Below are 20366 nucleotides of genomic sequence, written 5' to 3'. Positions count from 1 at the left end.
ACGTTCACTTCAAATCAGAATTGGTAGAAGTTTACGAAGATTGATCGTATACATTGATTTGCTGGGCCAAGCCGGCGAAGCCACTGTTTTTATCCCAGCAGACAGGTCTGGTACCAATTTATCCGACCCCCGAAGGGATGAAACGCTTGGAAGAAGGTGAAACAGTAGAAACGAAGGATTTTAGAGCAGGAGTATGTGTTTATCTCATGAAATACTGAAAACTAGGTGGGTTTTGAAATATCGATTGATCGTGTCTCATTGATTGTACTTCTGCAACAAAAAAAAACACAAAAAATCAACAGCAATCTTTATACACAACCCGATGAGCGTATAAGCTTTTTTTTTCTGGAAAATGTGCTCAATTTAATGTACAGCGTAGAACATACACACACACACATACACACACAGCATAGAACGCATCACTAAGTGCACACCAAAAAGAAATAATCGAAAAGCAGCAAGCGTTTATGCGAGCACATCGTGTGATTGATGTTTAATACCAAAAATTGATAAACCGATAATATTGAATGAAATAAATGAATGTGTACGAAATTTCGTGGAATCATCCTCGAGAAAAGCAGATTTTTGTGGTCGTACAGGTGTTTGGGAGAGTTTCCAATACGGTGCATGCCATGTCGGTGTGGCCGAATGTACGAACGGTAGAAGTTTGTGATAACAACGTTGATAGACGCCTGTAAATTCTTTTTAGCGATTTTTTAAGCTTTTTTTCTCTAGCCACGAGACTTCTCATGGATGACGGATGAGATGTTTTCATGGAAGACGCTCTTCCCGTCCACCGTGGTACAGTACGCGCAAACATAAACATCTATATTTGGCTATCAGCTAAACGTAAAGCAGCAGTTCAAACTTGATGTGCTTCGCCATGTGGTTGAGCGAAGCATCTCACACCTTTTGACAGAAATTCGATCCGATCAGCACGTATATAATCGCATTAGAGCGCTAGAATGACGTACCGCTTGGGAGGGGGGTGGGAGAGACGCGCAGCACCGCAGGTGGTGCACGCAATGCACGTTGCGCTGCGATTATTCGATTATCACGGCGATTTATAGCGATTACGGATTTTTACTAAGAATATTGGATTGGTAAACATCGCAAAATTCTTTGTAGGACAGGTTCTCCGGTAGTATATCCACAAGGTTTTTAAATGGGACCCTCACTAGAACCTGAACATAGGATTGTTCTAATCAACCTCTACTCTAAAGACTTCTGAAGAGGGCGAAAAGCCAAAACGTCAAGCGAATAAAGGTCCCGTTTTGAAATCTTGTGGGAGCACTAATAGAAATTATAGAGATACGCTACGCTTTAGAAGAAAGTTTTCTTATCACCAGCAAAATTGGAGAATTATTTTAATTTATTAAATTATTTTACGCTAAGGTGCCAAAACACGAGAACGTTTGAGCACTTTAGAAGGAAATTTTCTCATCATCAGCAAAATTGTGGAATTTTTCTTTTTTAACACATTGACAACAATGTCCAATGATGCCGTAGAACAGTTTTTTTTTTTCTGCGGCATGGAACAAAGTCCGGTGAAGAGATTGGGAGACTACAACATAAAAATATTCTATAAGGACCTACGAAGTATTTGGAAATTCCAAAATATTTTCTGATTTTTCGAACATCTTCCTAGCATGTACATAGTCAGACAATAGGACCTCAAAAAAAAAAGGAACGTGTGGTCCCATACGGCAGATACACAAAAAAAAAACTGCTCGGTCGTCATTGTGTTAATAAAGACACCTCCCGGTGCTCAGATTCAAAATCGCACTAAAAATTCTTTAAACAGTACTAAAATATTTTGAATACAGTTGAAAGAATGGGTTATTTTATCTTAGGATATTATTTTTATTTTTATTTTATTATTATTTTAGTAAATATATTTATTATTTTAGTAAATAGACTCAAAAAATAAAAAAATACAGCCTTTCTGGTGAGGAACTAAATGGTTTTTTTTTTTCAAAAATACCCCTGGATGGCTCTATCTACAAAAATCTTCCATTTAAATCACACCTGGAGCTAATTTTATTTTGTAGAGCAATTTTTTTTTCCATCCCTGGATTATTTTGTATGAGAACTGCTCCACACTGCATAGTTACATTAAAGTTCGTCCACTTCTTGAAACGTCAGCGTGTTAGCGTTCGAATGTTTGACTTTTGATGGGAAAAAAAGGGGAATCGATTCGACAGAGACTGTGATTCACATCGTTCATTACATTCACTGCCTGCTCGGTGGATCAAATCCTGTGAAATTTACAGCTCGACTCGAAAGTTAGACGATTTTTAAAATAAATTTAGTTCAAAAGTGCCTTTACTGTTTATGCTTTCACTTAATCACCTTCTCTCCTGTTAGGTTCATGAATAAGTAATGGGATTTTTCAAAATTGAAAAGAGCGCAGAGAAAAAAAAAGAGTTTAAAGTTATGATGTTTGAAACAGTGAAACAGTAATATTTTTTCTTTGAAATTCTCTTGAAATTGAAAAATTACATTTCTTTCTCCTTTTGGCTTTTAAAAGAGCATTTTTTTCTCTACAAGATGGCGTTCTTAGTTTTCCAATCAATCCAATTTCAATCGATTTAATTTTTGCCAATTTTTCTATCAATACTTGGATACTTATAAATACTTGAATTATTATCATTGCGTGCAAAATTGAGTAGTAATTCGCGCCACTATTTCAAATATTTGCACCTAACTAGAATTTATTTGATGGGGCTCAGCAAAAAGCCAATGACTGAATATAGTAAGTAGGATATAGCGGTAGAAAACGGCGATTTTTCACGTATCAATTTTAAAATTTTAATTTAAATAATTCAAAGTCATTAAACAGTGGTCACCTTGAACAGCTTGAAGCTTTGAATCGCTACAGATATTTTCTTCAGTTCTTGCTTCAGCCATATGTATCGGTAAAACTTCACTATTCCCTTTCAGATAAAGAATTCGACGATTATTTTCGAGAAGTGAGCGGAGCATTTGCTGTTTTAGTCTGGAATACAGTCAATTATAATATATATATTCCAGAGGTAATTCCAGAGATAATTGGTGGATACTGACATTTGCTCCAGTTTTCTGGAGCGTTTATCAAGCGGTACGGAGAAGTGAAGTTCGCTAGCAACGATGAGCATTTTACGTCCAACAAACCACCGATCAAATTCGGCGAGAACGTCGTCGATAAGCGCTTCAAGGCCTGCATTCGCCGCTTCGAATAGACTTGTCACACATTTTGATTTGTAAACATTTCTGCTGGAAAGCAGAACACTGATTAATGAGGACGTGAATGGTATTCAGAAGAGGAGCAGCCGGCACCTTAGGAACGATTCGATAGTCTCGTGAGTTTGTGTGGAAGAGTCGACAACGGCAGAAGTGTGTAAAATATCACCATGTGAAGCATGAAATCGTCGTTTTGATGGTAACGGTTCGTTAGCGACACGTTTCCGTGGACGAGTCACCACCGTAGGAGACCTTTAAAGCGGAAATGTCTACGGAAACGCTAGCTTCGCCGACGTTTTCACAGAAAAATTTTCCATAAAAAGAGAAGCAGAAGAAAAAAGAGTGGACGTACTTTGGCCGTCGAAGTGTCTCGGTGCTGCTCGAGAACTCCCACGGTGAGCCGGTGAGATATCCACTATCTCGACTTAGGCACATCTGAACGTATTTAAATACTTTCCCCCCAGGAAAAAATGTCAGGAAGCTCCCTAGAGCAAGGATAGGAGAAAGCATTAAGAAGCGCTTAGCACCCACATTTGATCCTGAAGATCTTAAAGAAGAATCCATAGTGGGTTAGGAGGAAAATTACATTTATCAACTGGGGTTTGGACAGGCACAAGTCAGTAATATATCAAGATTTCGATTGTGTGATGATGACGGAAGCGACAGCGTTGGGCCAACGAATGTTGGAGCTGTGCATACATATATTTGTGTTTTTATCAGTAAATGAAATTGATCATGTATATCGCACAACGCAAAACGCCACCACATCACTGACAGTCTGCATAATCGCTCTATTCTCTGTAATCAGTCATAGTTCACTAGAAATGTTTTCTCCCATGAAAATATCTGTGAAAATTGTGCGTAGGCACCAGAAAACGTTGTGCGAAATGCCGACGACCAGTTTGAAAATTTGTGGAGTTCTAGCGGAGAAAAATTCAAAAATTGACTTTAATTCTTTCATAACCCTCTCTTCACAATGGCATATAGTCGTTTTATGAATCCAGATCAGGATCAGACCGAGAAGAAATTCCAAGAAAAGAGAAGGTAGAAGGAAAAAGATGACGAACCATCAAAATTTGATGCTTTTTCCGCAATGGAATGATTGTTACAGTAAACCAGAACGGAATTAGGGTGCTAAGCGCTTCTGCTAAGCGCTACGATAAGCAATATTTAGAGGCACTTACCTTCTCGAACTCTCTACTCCCAAATCGTTGAAGAGACAGTTGTGGTAGAGAGGAAAGTAAAGAGTGTCGCTCTAATGGTTTAAACGATTCCAAGTTATCATGGTCCGCTGGGGTGGTGGTGGTGGTGGTGGCGGACGTCATCGACTTCAACGACCTCTGCTGTCCTGCCACAATCGAATTCTGCAGCGATTTAAGTCGTGCGTAGGCGTAAAGCCTTATAAGTGCACGAGAGATTTCTTGAGAAGGTGGACTGCTACGACGAGAAGCAATTCCATTCGGGAATAGTTTTTCTTCATATTTTAGGCATAATTCCGGCGCTACATCTTTCAGATCTTTCGTGTTCTCGTAGCGTTGCTTGTTATTCGAAGTGATTTCTCCTCGGTTCAATTGTGGCGAGGATTCAGTCTTCTTCGACCGTCGCTCTCTCCGTTTTCCGCCGCGCATACGACGCCAGAGACGAGCGAGCCTCCTCTCTAGTTTATCCATTCTCAGACGGATCCTCTGTCAGAATGAAAGATCGGCTACCTGAACGGGAAAGGAGGAAAATCGAATAGAGTTGAAGGAAGAAGGAGAAGCACTATGCTTTAACCCGCTGAGATGGTACGAGAAAGAGGCGTGGCCTATACACACACACAAGATGCGGCAGCTGGCTCGAGTTCACGATCGTAAACGAACTAAAATTATGATTTTAGTAACTAAACAGAAAATTCCATGATCATAGAAATCAAGTAGTGGTGGAGAGGTGCTTTGGTGACAGAAAACTGTAAAGTGCATCGAGGATACAGTGAGAGGCTCACCTCGGATGTCAACAGTGGCTCTCCAAGTCTGTTGATCCAAGAGAGGCCGCTCTGACTAAACTATATTTTGAGGGATGTTTTGGTTGAGGTAATGTGCTGTTATATTGCCAAGAAATGCGATGAGTTGTTGGATTGCGATGTAGGACACGAACAGAAGAATGAAGCGCACAAAGTTGGTCGAAGGTAAACAGAGAACGTGTAAAAATTGTTTGCCGAAGATAAGATCTCGTGGATCAACTAACGCATGCAAACAGTAAGGAAAATATTGAAATTTATTGTAGTGTTGTGAGATCAAACTACAAGTTAGTAGGAAAATACATTATTTTTTGCACCAGGTGGGTTGCAGCACCAGCTGGATGTGATGGATAAGACCTAAGTTAGGGTCCAGTTGTCCATAAGCTTATAAAAATCACATAACTCTGACAAAGTGTTCAGATTCTTCGAACAAATCCTCGACTTAGCAACAAATTTACATTGTCGCTCGTTTTTGACATTTTTTGCGGAATTAATGATGCGGGTGCGCGACAAATTTGCATACGAAAGGGATCCGATGTGTTCCTTGGTGATTTCACTTAAGGTCGGAAGGAACGATCTTTAATCGAAGAATACTCCTCCAACACCTTGGACAGACAGAGAAAAGAATCTGCTTCCAGTGAGCTGCAGTATCTATTTATTAAAATAGTAATTAAGAAGTTGTGGTGCCGATCGATGCCTTGATTAATATTCTATCGCTTGATTAATATCGATTGATCGGTGACTGAGAGGTAATTACGAAAAGACCACTGGTATTGTTAAATTCTTGGAATTCTTGGAACGCAATTGAAGGTATGGTCAAGCATCAGAGACTATAATTATTCGGAAGCGTAAAAGTTAGTTAATTTATATAGCTGCAATTATTCCTTCTAATTTCGTTCAATTCATTATTATTTATATTTATTTATGTTTATATTTGTTTATATTTATATCATTACTACTTATTGTGCTTACATTATTATTCATTTATTTTAATTTACTTTTATTTTATTTATTTCGTTTTTTTATTTTATTTTTTCTAATTTTATATTCAAATTTAATTTACCGGAAAGGCTAGAAGGAGTTAGTTTATTTAGCTGTAATTACTCATTTTAAACTCGTTCAATTTATTATTATTATTATTTCCATTTATATTATTATTATTTATTGTGTTAACGTTATTGTTCATTCTTTTTTTATTCTATTCAGGACTAAAAGAAATTAATATATATATATGTGTTCAAAATTAAAAGAAGTTAATTTATTCAGCTGTAATTATTCGCTTTAATTTCCTTCAATTTATTACTATTTACATTTATGTTGTTATTATTATTATTATTTATCATATTTATTTAATTAATTTTTTTGTACCAGGTGGGTTGCATATTATTATTATTATTATTATCATTATAATATTTTTTATTATATTTATATTGTTATTACATTTTTCTAAATTAGCTCAAGTTCAATTAATTCGTTCATCTATTTAGCGCACTCATCGTGCACGGGATAGCGTGGTCTAGATGAGTCCAGTCCGAGGCAAAAACTCCACATTCCTTCGTATTCGATCACCCCAATCCGCGGAATTCAGAAGAACAAGATGGAAAAGTCGAGGCGACACCGACGATCGACCGCACGATTTTTTTTGCTTTTTTTCCTGGTCAGCTAGCGACCGTTTCTGTACGGATTATACGGATCATGATTAGTGCGCAGCGGAAAGCGAGTCGGCTCGTTTCAGCGATGAGAGCTATGTACAGGATGTACCGTTATTCACTAACCAAGGATCGTCGCACCGTACCTGTACGGTTCAGTTTTAGAGGATCAGAGGTAGCGCCCCTACCGCACATGCACGCACGTTCACATCGACGAATTTCAATTATCAATCGAACTGGGTAAACAAAAGTGCTGAGTGCAGTGTGCATAGATTGTCGATGTTCCGTCGTCGAGGGATATTGACAACTCTGCTGGAAGAACTCAGTAAGAGTAAGAAAATACCATTTTCCCCCTTATCAACAAATAATTCCTCGCTATTTCTCATCTTATTTTTTTCATTTATTTTTTTTCTCAATTTTTTTCGTTATTTCCCGTTGTTATTCGCACCATCCATGCATTTCCAATGAAATTTTCCTCACTGTATCTGCCGGATCAAAGAGAAATCTGCTGTTATTTGTCCTAGTCGGAGACCTGTGGATTACATTCCGCTGAATCCTAGCATCGTTGAAGTTGCTTTACTAGTTCTAGATCGATAGATAACATCAAAAACGCACTCGTATCGATGACTAAAACCATCTACAAACGAATAGCTACGTACATGCGCGAATTTTCCGGATATGACGTAAGACGTCTGCTAAGAACAAGGAAGCGAAAAGCGGGTCCGAGTATGGGAAGAACATCGATGTCTATACGTGTCTGCAAACAATAACGAATGATTCCCCGCTCATAGTGTTGTGGATGGCGGTTGTTCGTCAAATTTCTCCATGGAATTCACTGATCCAGAACATTTTTCCGTGAAAATCATTGCTGAAGAGGTTTTTACACGCGACCACGAACGGTTAGGTGATGAATTTCTATCGTTCGTTGTGCGATTCGCTACCGCAACAGAGGGGATCGACACCTGGGCGGAGGAGCACTCGCAATCCGCAATTAGGTCGTAATTTTACTGCTGCTTATTTCTTTATTTATTTCGTTATTTATTCCTTTATTCACTCCGCAACGCTCCATTACCTCGTCAATATCTTTTGTTATCTATTTGTTTATTTAGATACACCAATGGTGCATCAGAAAAAAAAGAAAAGAAACATATTCATTTATCATACATCAAATATATCGTCATATATCTATATTATTATATTTTTTAGTTTTATTTATTAGTATATCCTGTTATTTTTTTAGCATATTTTATTTCTATTGGGCTCCTCGAGAAGCATTTTCCTTTTCATTCATGATAGTTTCAGTTTTTTTTTCTAAAGCCAAAAATATTACTGTAAGTTAATCAATAACAAATAAATAATTAAACGACAAATAAAAAATAATTAATTAATTGATTGATCTGGGAATTCGTAAATGAAAACTTGACAATAATCAAATCCCAGAATGTCATTTATAAAGTGTGAGCTAGTTGTGTCATTGAAACAAACAATAAAAATAAAATATAAGAATATAAAAATATCTCTAGGGGTTTTTTGTCCAAAATTGACTTTAATCTGATTCTTTTATAATTCCCTAACCTTTGAAAAATGAGTATCGTTAACTTTCCGGCTCCTCTAGAGTAAATAATTACTCTCTATGAGGGTTCTATCATGAAAATAAGCGACACATTAAACAAATTAATGCCAACGGTAGGAGAAAACTCTCTCTCCCCATAATCCCCTGAGAAAAACATGAAATTCTTCACGAAACAAATCGTAATAGAAAAGAGCTTAAAAATATCGATTTTCTAATGTGGCATTCAGGGAGAAACAAAAAAACATGGATTAAAATCGATCAAGTCCTGTGTGTCGCAAGCACCAAGCGTGAAAGGTAAGTACTGTCCTGGAGGAACACTCAATAGCCGTAAATCGCGTAGAAAGAGAACAGAAATAGTAATTGTGGATCGTTGTTCTTATATTGGATTCCGGTACACGGATACTACATAATTGAATGCGTTTCACGTATACGTACACCTTTATGGTTTCTTATGGCGATTAGAATTGGAACTAGGTCCCATTTTCTATGTAGTTCACCGTGTATAAGCAACTACTGCACTTGGAATGGGAATGTGAAGGTATGTCGTGTACGACCAGATCCCCCCGGTGACACTCAGAAAACGTGATTAGCCCCGGCGAAGAGGGAAAAATGGAAGAGTTCAAGGGCGGTCTTCTTTTTCGAGAACGAACTCACTGGGAAGGCAGTGAGTTCTGATTTCTCTCAGGCAGAAAAAAACGCATGATGATGGTGATAATTACATCGCTATAGCACAGCACAGCCACAGCAACAGCACATTTCTCGGAGGGTAAAGGGTAATAGGATCAAATTAGGCGGAAGTCAGGAATGCTACGGGAAAAAAATTCTACTTTTACTTCCGAAAAAGGAAAAACGAACAGCAACGCAACGAATGAACCGTAGAAGCTAGCGACAAGAGAAACAACGACCGGTAATGACAAAAGATTGGTGGGGGGAAGAAGATTCGTAAGCACAGGAAAAACACTAATGATTGATCACGTTCCCTAAATCAGATGATGATGCGATCAAGTCCGTAAGCACGTCGACGTTCTGCGCTCCACACCGCGCTATAGTACGCGTCTACAAAATGTTTTCCGTTTTTTTCCCCTCGGACAACTATTCGAAATGGTTGATTAGAGCACGTATGTTCACCGAGCGGGTTTGGAAAGGACCGGGTATCACCGTACCGTGACAAGCGAGCGTAACGACGACAATTCACCAGAGTTGCTCCTCCTCTGAGTCATGGCGCCGGCCGTCGTTCTCGGTTATTCTATCGGACAGACACGAATAGTACGAATCTAGAATCTATCGTTTCGTCGTCGTCTTCTTCTTCTTCTTCTTCTTCTTCAAGCCCTATGAATTCTTTATTTCATTAGCGGCTAAAGAAGTGTGGAGGAGGATGTTGGACGGGACGCTGTTTGCGGGCGCTGATGACGATGGGACGAGAGGAACGTAGACGTAGCACCGAAAAAAAAAGAACAACGGCGTAGCTGCTTTGTACGAACTGTCCTGATCCTAAAGATCTATACCTAGGATTTTTGTGTCTCTGTTTCTTTGGATTTCCAGTTCATTTCACTGGGACTACGTTCGATGAAATAAAATATTTCGATCCCTCAATCGAATCAATAATATTTTCAGATAATTTCAATCAGGAAGAAATTATGTGCATAATCGTCAAAAAATTTATTTGTTTCAGGAATACATAATCGTCAAAGAAGTTATTTGTTTTCTTGTGATATATTCGAGATAAGATCAGTGGTTGTGCAAATTTCAGGAATTTTACAATACAAATTTTAGGAATTTTACAATACAAACCCTACAATTTTCAAAAGAATTGTAGAGCTAAATAAATAATAAATAATAATAAAATATATTTAATTTTACAATAAAATAAACCACTTCAAACTAGAATGCAGTATCGCTGAGAAAGAAAGAAGAGCGTGCTGAAGTCGTGTTCTATTTGCAGTATTCCCCAGTTTTTACGGGAACCCTTGAGTAAATAAACTGTTTTGAATTTCTGAGTCATTCTGATATGGAAGGAATGGAATAAAAGACGTCGTCGAGAAAAAAAAATAAAGAAAAAGAATGGTTGAGATCTTTGTATGAGTATGTATGTAGCACGTAGATTAGAATGGAACAATGTTCAGAATAATGTTGTTACTGTCATCAAATTTTTCCTGCAACGAAAAGAAGCACTTCTTCATTTTTACTGTAAGTGCACTTAGTCCCATTCATATCCATCCATACGGACAACGATAAAGTACCAGGCGATTTGTGCAATGGACAGGATCTGCAGAGCTGTCGCCGGCGGCTAAAATAAGCCGAGTTCGAAAATATCCTACAAGGAGGATCGGCTCGGAAAGGCTTGAAGAGACACAAATGTTCTCCAACCCCTCTGCCTCCCTCTGATGGTTCCAGAGCTAAGACTCCAAGTGTTGCAAATTACGAAGACAGTTCCAATGAGGTTCGTGGTAGAATAAAAATCAGAAAAAAAAAGGAAAAGAAAATGAAATTTCTAGGAAAAATGAGTCTGATCACTCGTCTACGAGATTTGAGTAATAGCTGAGCGTGGGATCACCTCTTCAACACAAACACACTCTCCCACACACACACTCACTCACTCAGTCACATACCTTTCTCAACATCTCCCCCTCCGCCCCTCATCGCACGGAAAAAACAAAATCCCGTCTGTCACCACTGACACCTCGTGTCGTATGCTATATGACGTTTTACGGGGAAATATGTACCCGATCGCAACAATCACTCCCTCATTTCCCCTCGTGTGAAAACAAAATTCCCTCGCTCTCCCTTCCCGAACCAACTCATCTCACCAAATCCCTAAAGATTGTTCTGGATAGGTTCACGTCATCAAATCCCCAAAAATTGTTGTGGATAGGGAAATTCTCGGGAATTTTCCCCACCATTTCGAATCAGCTGTTCACACCACAAATAGTATGATGTGTGTGTGTGACAAATTGTGAACAAATAACATAACAAACATAGCGAAAATATTGAGAGCATTAGTCATCACCGCTAGAAAAAAAAATTCGTCTTGGTAACCGTAATGTACACATTTTCACAGAAATTCTCCCTGACTGTGACTTTTCAAAAAGAATAGCAACCTCAACACGGTATATTTACACGTACAGCACGTGAAAAACTCTTCAAACGGCTATGCTGGAAGTGGGAAAAATAGCGATGTTTGCAGTTAAAATCTTAGTATTAAGAGAAATCTAGAGGAAAGGAAAAGAAAGAAGTGAAATTTTATTTAAATGATAGAGGGCTAAAATTGAGAAAATTAAAAAATTAAAAATTAAAATTAAAAATTAAAGCTAAAATTGAGGAAAAGTAGCTACATTTGCACTTAAAAACTTGGTATTAAGAGAAATCTGGAGAAAAGGAAAAGAAAGAAGAGAAATTCTATGTAAATGTTAGAGGTTAAAAATGAAAGGGTGGATTTTTTCTTGCCTCTATCCGAGACGATCCATTTTAGATTAGTAGCATCCCTTAAGGTTTCGTTTAGTTGGATGAGCTGTAAGTGTTCAAATCCAAAAAGAAACCCAATAGCCCGAGGTGAAATAGCAGAAAATAAAATAAATAATAATAAAAATAAATAAATAAATAATAAATCATCAAAAAAGACTATGTATTATTTTCACTTATAAATGCTTTGCACCAACTTCAGGAAAATTACCGGTGTCTGCGTTCGAAAAATCAGCCATCAATTAGCTAAGTGCTGCTCACAGTTTAAACACGAAAACATAGCGAGAGGTGAACGACCAGAAAATAGTATCCGTGTCATGAGAAAACAGTAATCATCATCAAAATACAGTATCTATTATCCTTATTTATGTTTTATTCCAATTTCAAGAAAATTAGCGATGTCTCTGTTTAAAAAATCAGCTATCAATTTTGCTAATTGTTGCTCTCAGTTCAAATTCAACAACATAGCGAAAAAAGAAATGCCAGAAAAAAGCTTCATTTATACTATTGTAGAGGTTTTGTTCCAATTTCAGAAAAAAATAGCGATGTATCCGAATTCGAATACGAATTTTAGGAAGAACAGCGATGTATGCGATTAAAACAATCAGTTAGACACAACGATGGTTCCATGTGGGAGTAGAAAATCGAAATAATGGAGATAAATGAAATAAGGTTTGTCCTCCTGCAAAACTAGTTCCCTTTCGTGTATCTCTCTACATACAGACCTGTGCATTCGAAAAATCACCACCGAAACAACAACAAATTAGATATGTAGGAAAAATATTGGAAATATGAAGAAAAATTCAGAACACCATTACATGGGTATCACATTTTCCTTCTAGGAAAATGGAAAAAAAAGAAATTATTCTGCTGGAAATAAAAATTCGACAATAAATATTTAGGGACCGATTTCGAATAGAAATTTCTTCTAAACTCTGTTAAAATCACGAAAACTTTGCCATTTTATGATCATCGCAAAAATTTTACGGACTTTATAAAGACCTCATTCTTTTGTTATATGTTGCTCTAGAGTTTTTTTTTTGGAATTTTCGAGAAAATTTTAAACCATAGCTTCTGGCCTTGCATAATTCTTTCACTGTCACATCCTCACCTGACTTTTTTTGAATTGTTATGGCAACAAATATTTGATGATAAACACTTGGACAACTGTAAACTACCTCAACTATAAATAACAACAGGAAGTGTGAATAAATACTAAATAGGTAGGAGGAAAAGAAGAGTGAGGACTCAATTTTACCTCATTTAATGGTCATTATGGTTCATCTAATTGTTTTTTTATTCTTTTAAGGACCTCAATTAAATTCATGGATTGCACAGGATTAGGCTAGAAGAAAGTACCCGTACCCGTACCCAAAAGTAAAAAGAAGGAATTATCCTTTAGAAAAAGTACGAATTAATTATCCGAACATTTCCAGAACTACCTAGCGCGGTTCCAAACTGCAAATACAACGACATTGTCGTTAATTAGGGAAAGGAACTACAATAAGATAAGAATTAGTTGAGCTTGAAGAATTTTTTAAATTGAAATCGAAATGGATCGGTTCAGCATCGGGAATGGGTTCGTGCGTTGGTGCAGAGAAATAGACAGAAACGTCGGTGCACGCCGCCTAAGACACCATCGCCACCGCCAGCACCGCCACCGCCACCGCTATGGCGACACACAAGGCTCTGAAGTGGACCAGCACTTGAGAGTCAAGGCAAGCCACCATCGCCGTCGAACACGACAATTATCAGTGCGAGAAAGAAGTATCCGAACGTATGGCATGCAATGGAGAACGCAAATTGACGGAAGAGAAATAGAAAATGCAATTTCATGTGATTTTCTCGTCAATCACCTGAACGAAATCCTTACGCGTTTGACCTCCGCCGTTACGGTAGCTACCTACTCACTTCTCCATCAGTAAAAGAAAGACTAAAAAATATGACACTGAACGAATATACGAACGAGAAACGATAGAAAATTCGTTGACGCATCGAATGGCAAACACGAATACAATAAAGAAAGAAAACAAAGAGAAAAAAAGAGAAAGAAAACACAAACACAGTATACTTGTTGAAAGAATGAAGAAACAAGTATTTAGAAGAACGCTGAACGAATAAAACTGGACGAAAGCTTTTGCAAACAAACACGAATCTCGCCGATAGCGTCGGCGTGAAACGCCAAAAATAATCGTGTATTCAACGAGGGCATTCGACCGTACTTTTACAGTTGAGGGAATTGTATGCGTGGATCAGCACACGCATTCTTTTCCACCTCAAACCGTGTTTCTCATTTTTTTTAAAGCGCGAGTTTATGGAATCTCGAACATGGTTTTCTTAACATTTTTTTTTCTTTAGGATGAAATAGTAGTTCTCTGAACACATTGAACACATGTGACGTGAATCCGACGTTTAGATGGAAACTTGCAATTAATCCTCAGCGACAAAAGTGATGAATGAGCCGAGTGATTGGTCATTTTTCCTCAAAAGAAATTACTGTGGAAGACCTTGAACCGATGCCTGTCGTTTCGAGAAACGAAAGATGCTCACCTGTCCGGTGTTTTCGTTTCTGAATGATATATTTAGTGCAATAATCGTCTATAAATTTGCGATAACAAACGTTCTAGGGTTCCACGAAGAGTTTCATCGAGTTCTTTTTGGAGAAACAGTACAAACCCTCCGGAGTTTCTTATTTTCCATGGTTTCTTTCGTAAGAAGAACTGGATACGCAGCTATTTATACTTAATTTTTATTTTGCAATCAATGTGGCTGGATTTATGACACATTTTTTTTTCAATTCATGAGTTTTTTTTAAGATTTCACCGTTCTCTTACTGGAGGAACCGTACGTGACCTCAGGCATTTTCCATGATTTCCTTCATAAAAAAGATCCGACACGTATCTATCTCTGCTTTGGTTTTATTTTGCAATCAATATGTCTGGATTGAACAAACTTTTCTTCGAGATTTTTTAATTCATGAGTAGTAATTTTTTTTCGTGGAGTTGTGACGATGTTACATCAAATTTCAACCCTTGATGATTTGTTTGATAAGCTGTTTCAACAGTTTTTCTAATCGAGTGAAGTGGATGCACTTCTCTGAGCGATTCTGATAGATTGGGACAATTATTTCCAGAATTCTTGAGTTTGTATTTGCTCCAGGTGTGTTTGTGAACCCGGGACACCAGGAGAAATGCAAGCCTCCACGTAATTCCAACAGAAAAATGAAAAAATAATAAAAAAAAAACTATGTCATTCCAGGTCCGATAAACTGCAGCTCCATTGGACAATATTGTTCTGAATTAAAAGAAGAACAAAACTAACTGAGTAATATTTCGTGCTTTCATAGTCCAAAGCTCTTGTGACGTAAATTTCTCCGGAAGACTCATCAATGTCGAAATATTGAACATCGTTCAGGGTATCCTGGACAGAAATGAATAATTCAAAATGGGAATTAATGGAAATGAAATTCTTAAAAAAAGGAGGAAAGAGTAAACCTTTAAAGAATATTTGATATTCATTCTTTCCTCTCCTACACCTGCCATACGAGCTTTCACATTGTAGATGTGTTCATTTATTGGCGTATCCTAAAAGTTCAAAAGCCTTTCGCACACTTCTTCGATAGCTTTCTTTTTTTTGCAGTGTGACTATTCCAGAAACTCACCTCCTTCACTTTAAGAGTGTATTCAACCGATGGATTGATGAAATAAACCTGTCCTTTCTCGTCCCCATCCATAAGCGGTTCACTCACTTTCAATTTTATTCGTACCGATGAGCTGAGACTAGGAGTGCCTAGAAAAAAAAATGTATATTAATTTGAGAACTTTTTAATTCCCCTGAAAAAATCCAAAACTACACGGCAATGCAGAATAAATTGCCACTAATCGCTTATCGACTGCACCTGCATCCTCGGCCACAACAACCAATTCGTATGGTTGTTCTCGAGCTACACCAGCAAGTTCTCTCCCTATTGACAACTCTCCAGTTACGGCATCGATGGCGAAATCTGTGATGATTTTTGTGTTACAAAAAAGTTTCGAACAACAAAAGTACAAAACGATTCAGTCAACGTAACATCGATTATTGTGGAGAATTATAAACCGATTCGAGAATTACAGAATTGGCTAGAAATTCCACTATGAATATTCTCATATTGATCGCATTGATCCGATCTGATATCGCATACCATCCTTTTAATATAATCAGAGGAAAAAAATTATACCACTCAAGACTCATGAATTCTATTCAAGGGCGTTACTCGCGCAGGCCTTTCTGTTAATCACGAAATTCAAATTGCAGCACGGAAATCTCATGGAGAACGTAGAGTTCGGATTGTAGATTACGGAAGCGAGGGTGTCTCCGCTCTATTCCCCCTAATCGTCCTAAAAAACAGCGTGGGAACCGCTTTAATTCCTACGATGCACGTTACAACGCGCACTTCTGTGCACGCTCTGCTCCCCTCAGCAGCCTATTCATTGGTTTCACCTGAATAGGGTGCTGAGAATAACTCATTAACCTTCAACCGCTTGCTTGCGGACGCGGTGCATGCAAAAGGGTGCACGTTCTAGCGTATCCCGTAGGAACGAAAGAGGTTCCCACGCTGTCATTTAGGATGACCAGGGAGAATTGAGCAAAACCACGCTCTTTTCCGTAATCTACAATCCGAATTCTACGTTTTCCCTGTGGTTTTCGTACCATGTGAACTTTGTGGTACGCTGATTACTTGATGAAGGTAGCACAGTTGGTTTTACGTTCTCAGGATGTTGCTCAAAGTCGTAATTAACTTCGAAACATCCGCTATGCCATACGGAATCCTCAAATTTAGCATTCCTGCGAATTTTCGATGCTGCGATCTCTACAGTGCTGCAGATACGGTTTGGGATGTGCATTTGCACAAACACGTGTCGGGTACACGCTAAAAAGGCCAGAGGACAGAGGGCTCAGATGCACAAGAGGGATAAATTTACTGTCGGGAGCAACTGGCAACATTAGTTACCTGACGAACTGAAGGTGGACTGAAGTGAATTACTGGTGGAATTATTTCTTAGAACAATTCGTGCAGTAATGAAATTCATCCCAAGAAATTTACCTCCATCATAGATCTGCGTATAGAACAGTTCCCCTTGGGGTATACTGATACTTCAGGTGTTTTTGATCTTGTGCAGGACTTGTTGCGCTATTCTATCTATTATTATAATTACATCCTTATTTATTATTTTATCTTATTTTCTAATGTTCTCTGGTCTTGAAACCTCGGCATATTCTGTCTGTGTTTTGTGATAGTGCGCCTGCGAGGTTTTTAGATGCATCTTTTATTTGCCTGACGTTTCGGCTTTTTCTTATTTTTATTATATTTCATTATATTCTATTCTGGATTCTGTCTATTATAGAGAACCCAATATTTCATTGACTTTAACAAGTTCATAGCTACTTTAAACTATCTGTGATGGTATGAACAGAATGGATATCGATTGGCAGTCATTAATAACACATACTCCTACATCTCGAGGGTGTCGTTACTGTTACCTACTCACTACAGAAAAAGATTCTTCACAAGAGGTATGTAGGTAAAGCAACCACAACCGGCACTGAAAAAAAAACCGAAAACAAATCAACCGGAAAGTAAGAACATTGATGTTTAAAATGCTGACTCAACCAAGCGTGAGGAAAAAACCTTAGGGAAGGTCAAATTGAGAATTACCGGATGTAGTGGAACAATCAACTATTAAGCAAGAAAATGATGGTTATTGAGGGTTTTTTGTTGTATGTTCTTAAGTGCTTGGAACCTGCTATACTGGTTGACTCAACAGGTAAAGATCTTCCAGTTTTTTTTATAGAGCACCAGTAAGTCGAATTTTCTTCTTCTACAAGAGAATAACAACACGAGAAATTAGCACTCTTCCTATTCTGACCCGTGATGTCATGATGTTGGGTGTTGGTGTTTGGAGCTCCTCATAATGGATAGAATTTTCTCCTCATATTCAACTGGAGAGTGGGTCTCTTCAACCACTTTTCACTGCGAAGCTAAGCTCAATGTTGACAAGTTTGCTCAGTACTGGGAAAAAAAACCCACTTGAACACCAACTGCTAAGCACGACTTTCACCTCAGTAGCCCACACACCGAGCCTTGACGCCTTAGAAGTCGGGAGACCGGTGAGAGACAATCTTTTCTTAGGTTGGTCACAACTTCTATGATTCTGGACCAAAGCGACACAAGTATGACTCGCTATAGAAGCTGCCTTGCTTTAAAGGCATCACTCCAGGAATCTGAGGTGCTGCAGATTTCAGGTGGAGTATTCGTATACAAGAGAGTATATTATGGAGAGGAGAGTAATTCCGTCCATTTCCTCCTAACTGCCGTAAAAAACGGTCCGGAAGATGCGGCGCCGCACAAGGCTGGCGCGCTCCAGTCGAACTCCTTGTGAAGAAAATAGTGCGCCAGAACGTTCGAAGGCTGGGGCGCTCCAGTCGAACAAGGCTGGCGCGCTCCAGTCGAACTCCTTTAAAAAAAGTGTGCGCAAGAACGCCCGAAGCCGTATCTTCCGGGCCGTTTTTTACGGCAATTGGGAAGAAATGAACGGAATCACTCTCCTCTTCATAATCTACTACGCCGTATACGAATACTCCACCTGAAATCCGTACCACCTCAGATTCGTGGAATGATGCCTTTAATTGCAAGTTTTACCAAATCTTTCACTGTCAGTTCATGCAATTTTAAAGTTTTTTTTTTCGATTTCCTATAACTGACTAATTTACTCTACCTGACCGTGATGTTTTAATCGATTTACTGTACCTGAATAACAGTAATGCGCTATAATTATTTATAAAACCTTACTCTTTGCGTTCTCAGTTGACAGTGAATAGATCACATGCGAATTCTTTCCACTGTCCGCATCGATAGCCCGCATCCGATCCACAATGATACCAGGTGGCCAGTTATCAACTACTTGCATAGCATATTGATCTTGTGAAAAGCGTGGAGCGTTATCGTTCACATCCAGAAGCCGAATCGACAGCTGAAAATGACAGGAAATCGATTAACGAATCCCCTGAAATCTGAAATCCCCTGAACTTGAATTAAAATCAAAAATAGTTAAAGTAAAAAAAAACTTGAAGGAATACCGTTGCTGAATCCTGATTTCCAGCTCCATCCTTCACAGTCAAATGTACAGTCTGTCTCTCTAACTGTTCCCGATCCAACGTCGCATTTTCTGCCACCGCAACGACAAAGGAGCCGTTAATCTTAACCGTCGCCAATTTTATTTTGCTAAGGATATGGAGAAAAAAAATCAAATTTTTCTTACTACGGAAACAGTGTACAGCTCACTGCCGTGGCCAGATTTCTCTGCCACGTAGTTTTCTAGATTTAAAGGATCGTCTTTATCTTTGATTTGAAGACGAGCGATAATGGTCGAAGGAGGAAGATTTTCTGGGATGGCTAACTGAAATTTACATTATTTTTCTCAAGTTTACAATTTTCCAGAATGACGTAAGGTTAATGAGAATTGTAGGGGAGAAGAGGATTGTAAAATAGTGTCAAGGGTGCTACCGCACAGGATCATTGGCGAGGTCCAATCGTATTTTTTGTAATAAGTGGAGAAAATCTCCACTGTCGGAAGTCAGTGATTACCAAAAATGAAATTCAGATAGGAAATGTTGGCCCTTTTCCCCAACTACTGCAAAATTCGGAGAAGCAAATGACTTACCTCATTTTGTACTCCCTCTTTTTCCAGCATTGGTGGACTGTCATTTACGTTAGTTACTGTAATCCTTAGTTCTGCCATTGATTCATAGCCGTCCAATCCAGCCTTGAAAGTGAGCGAGAAGGTACGGTCATTCGGAGCCATTGACTCAAAATCCAACAGATGAGCGATTGAAATTGCACCTGAAAATGTCCCGTGATAATTAGACACCCAAATAAGTAGGTCAACATTATTTTCTACCTGTGCTAGGGTCAAAGGTGAACGCCCTTTCCATGTCGCCTTGCATTGTGACGGGGACAAGTGATCCATCCATCGGGTTGATCGCTGGGAGGGAGTAAACAACGTGCCCGGCGGGGAGCTCCTCAGCAATGCTTATCTACACGGATGAAGTTAGTATAAACTTCAGATACATACTAAAAACAATATTTACCTCGATCACGTTGTTTTCTCGCGTCCATGGGTGCGGGAAAAATGGCCTTGAAGATTCTTGCCTTTGATTTTCAATGAACTCGGGTGATGAGGTGAGCGAGAGCATAATATATGCTGGAAACGACTGGACGATATCCAAGCATAACAAAAATTTCCGTCTCATTTCACTAAGTTCAATTTCAGTTTTTTTTTTTTTGATAACCTCACCACTCTCTTGTGCGAGACTTCTTTTCAGAAAAGTAAAAAAATTTAGTGCATTGTGAAGCAATTTATTTTTTGTATTGTCCATCCTCGCTGATTGTGTCGGCTCAAACATAGAAGAACTGCGGAGTCGAACA

At 38.5% G+C, this 20366-nt stretch overlaps 2 protein-coding genes across 5 annotated transcripts in view; both read right to left on the bottom strand.

Moving 5' to 3' along the window:
* Nucleotides 1–465: 465 nt before the first annotated feature.
* RB195_000443 (uncharacterized protein) lies at nucleotides 466–4892 on the bottom strand (the record flags this gene model as incomplete). 3 transcript variants are annotated; one of them, XM_064196791.1, is made up of 6 exons in its annotated part: nucleotides 466–692; nucleotides 2850–2998; nucleotides 3067–3255; nucleotides 3319–3474; nucleotides 3575–3657; nucleotides 4407–4892. In XM_064196791.1, 6 exons carry the CDS (start codon nucleotides 4890–4892, stop codon nucleotides 466–468), a joined length of 1290 nt encoding a protein of 429 aa, XP_064052672.1. The 3 variants fall into 3 exon arrangements, with proteins under 3 accessions (XP_064052672.1, XP_064052673.1, XP_064052674.1); XM_064196792.1 differs by having other exon boundaries at nucleotides 4407–4850; XM_064196793.1 differs by lacking the exon at nucleotides 4407–4892 and adding an exon at nucleotides 3754–3786.
* The window catches only part of RB195_000442 (uncharacterized protein), a gene marked incomplete at both ends in the record, with an annotated part of 33467 nt that continues 17985 nt past the window's right edge, over nucleotides 4885–20366 (bottom strand). The window contains 14 exons of one of the 2 annotated variants that reach the window (XM_064196790.1): nucleotides 4885–4931; nucleotides 4996–4998; nucleotides 5041–5080; nucleotides 5204–5258; nucleotides 7527–7624; nucleotides 15221–15319; nucleotides 15394–15483; nucleotides 15561–15688; nucleotides 15798–15902; nucleotides 18732–18912; nucleotides 19019–19138; nucleotides 19201–19338; nucleotides 19603–19781; nucleotides 19840–19975. In XM_064196790.1, coding sequence (XP_064052671.1) covers nucleotides 4885–4931; nucleotides 4996–4998; nucleotides 5041–5080; nucleotides 5204–5258; nucleotides 7527–7624; nucleotides 15221–15319; nucleotides 15394–15483; nucleotides 15561–15688; nucleotides 15798–15902; nucleotides 18732–18912; nucleotides 19019–19138; nucleotides 19201–19338; nucleotides 19603–19781; nucleotides 19840–19975 — 1419 coding nt within the window. Of the gene's footprint in view, nucleotides 4932–4995; nucleotides 4999–5040; nucleotides 5081–5203; nucleotides 5259–7526; nucleotides 7625–10637; nucleotides 10728–15220; nucleotides 15320–15393; nucleotides 15484–15560; nucleotides 15689–15797; nucleotides 15903–18731; nucleotides 18913–19018; nucleotides 19139–19200; nucleotides 19339–19602; nucleotides 19782–19839; nucleotides 19976–20029; nucleotides 20143–20366 lie in introns of those variants that run through there. The other variant, XM_064196789.1, reaches the window with a different exon arrangement.

The sequence above is a fragment of the Necator americanus genome, chromosome IV (genome assembly GCF_031761385.1).
Source record: "Necator americanus strain Aroian chromosome IV, whole genome shotgun sequence".
In the NCBI taxonomy this organism is placed as follows: domain Eukaryota; kingdom Metazoa; phylum Nematoda; class Chromadorea; order Rhabditida; family Ancylostomatidae; genus Necator; species Necator americanus.
The sequence above is the reverse complement of the archived record's forward strand: the minus strand, read 5'-3'. Positions and strand labels throughout refer to the sequence as shown.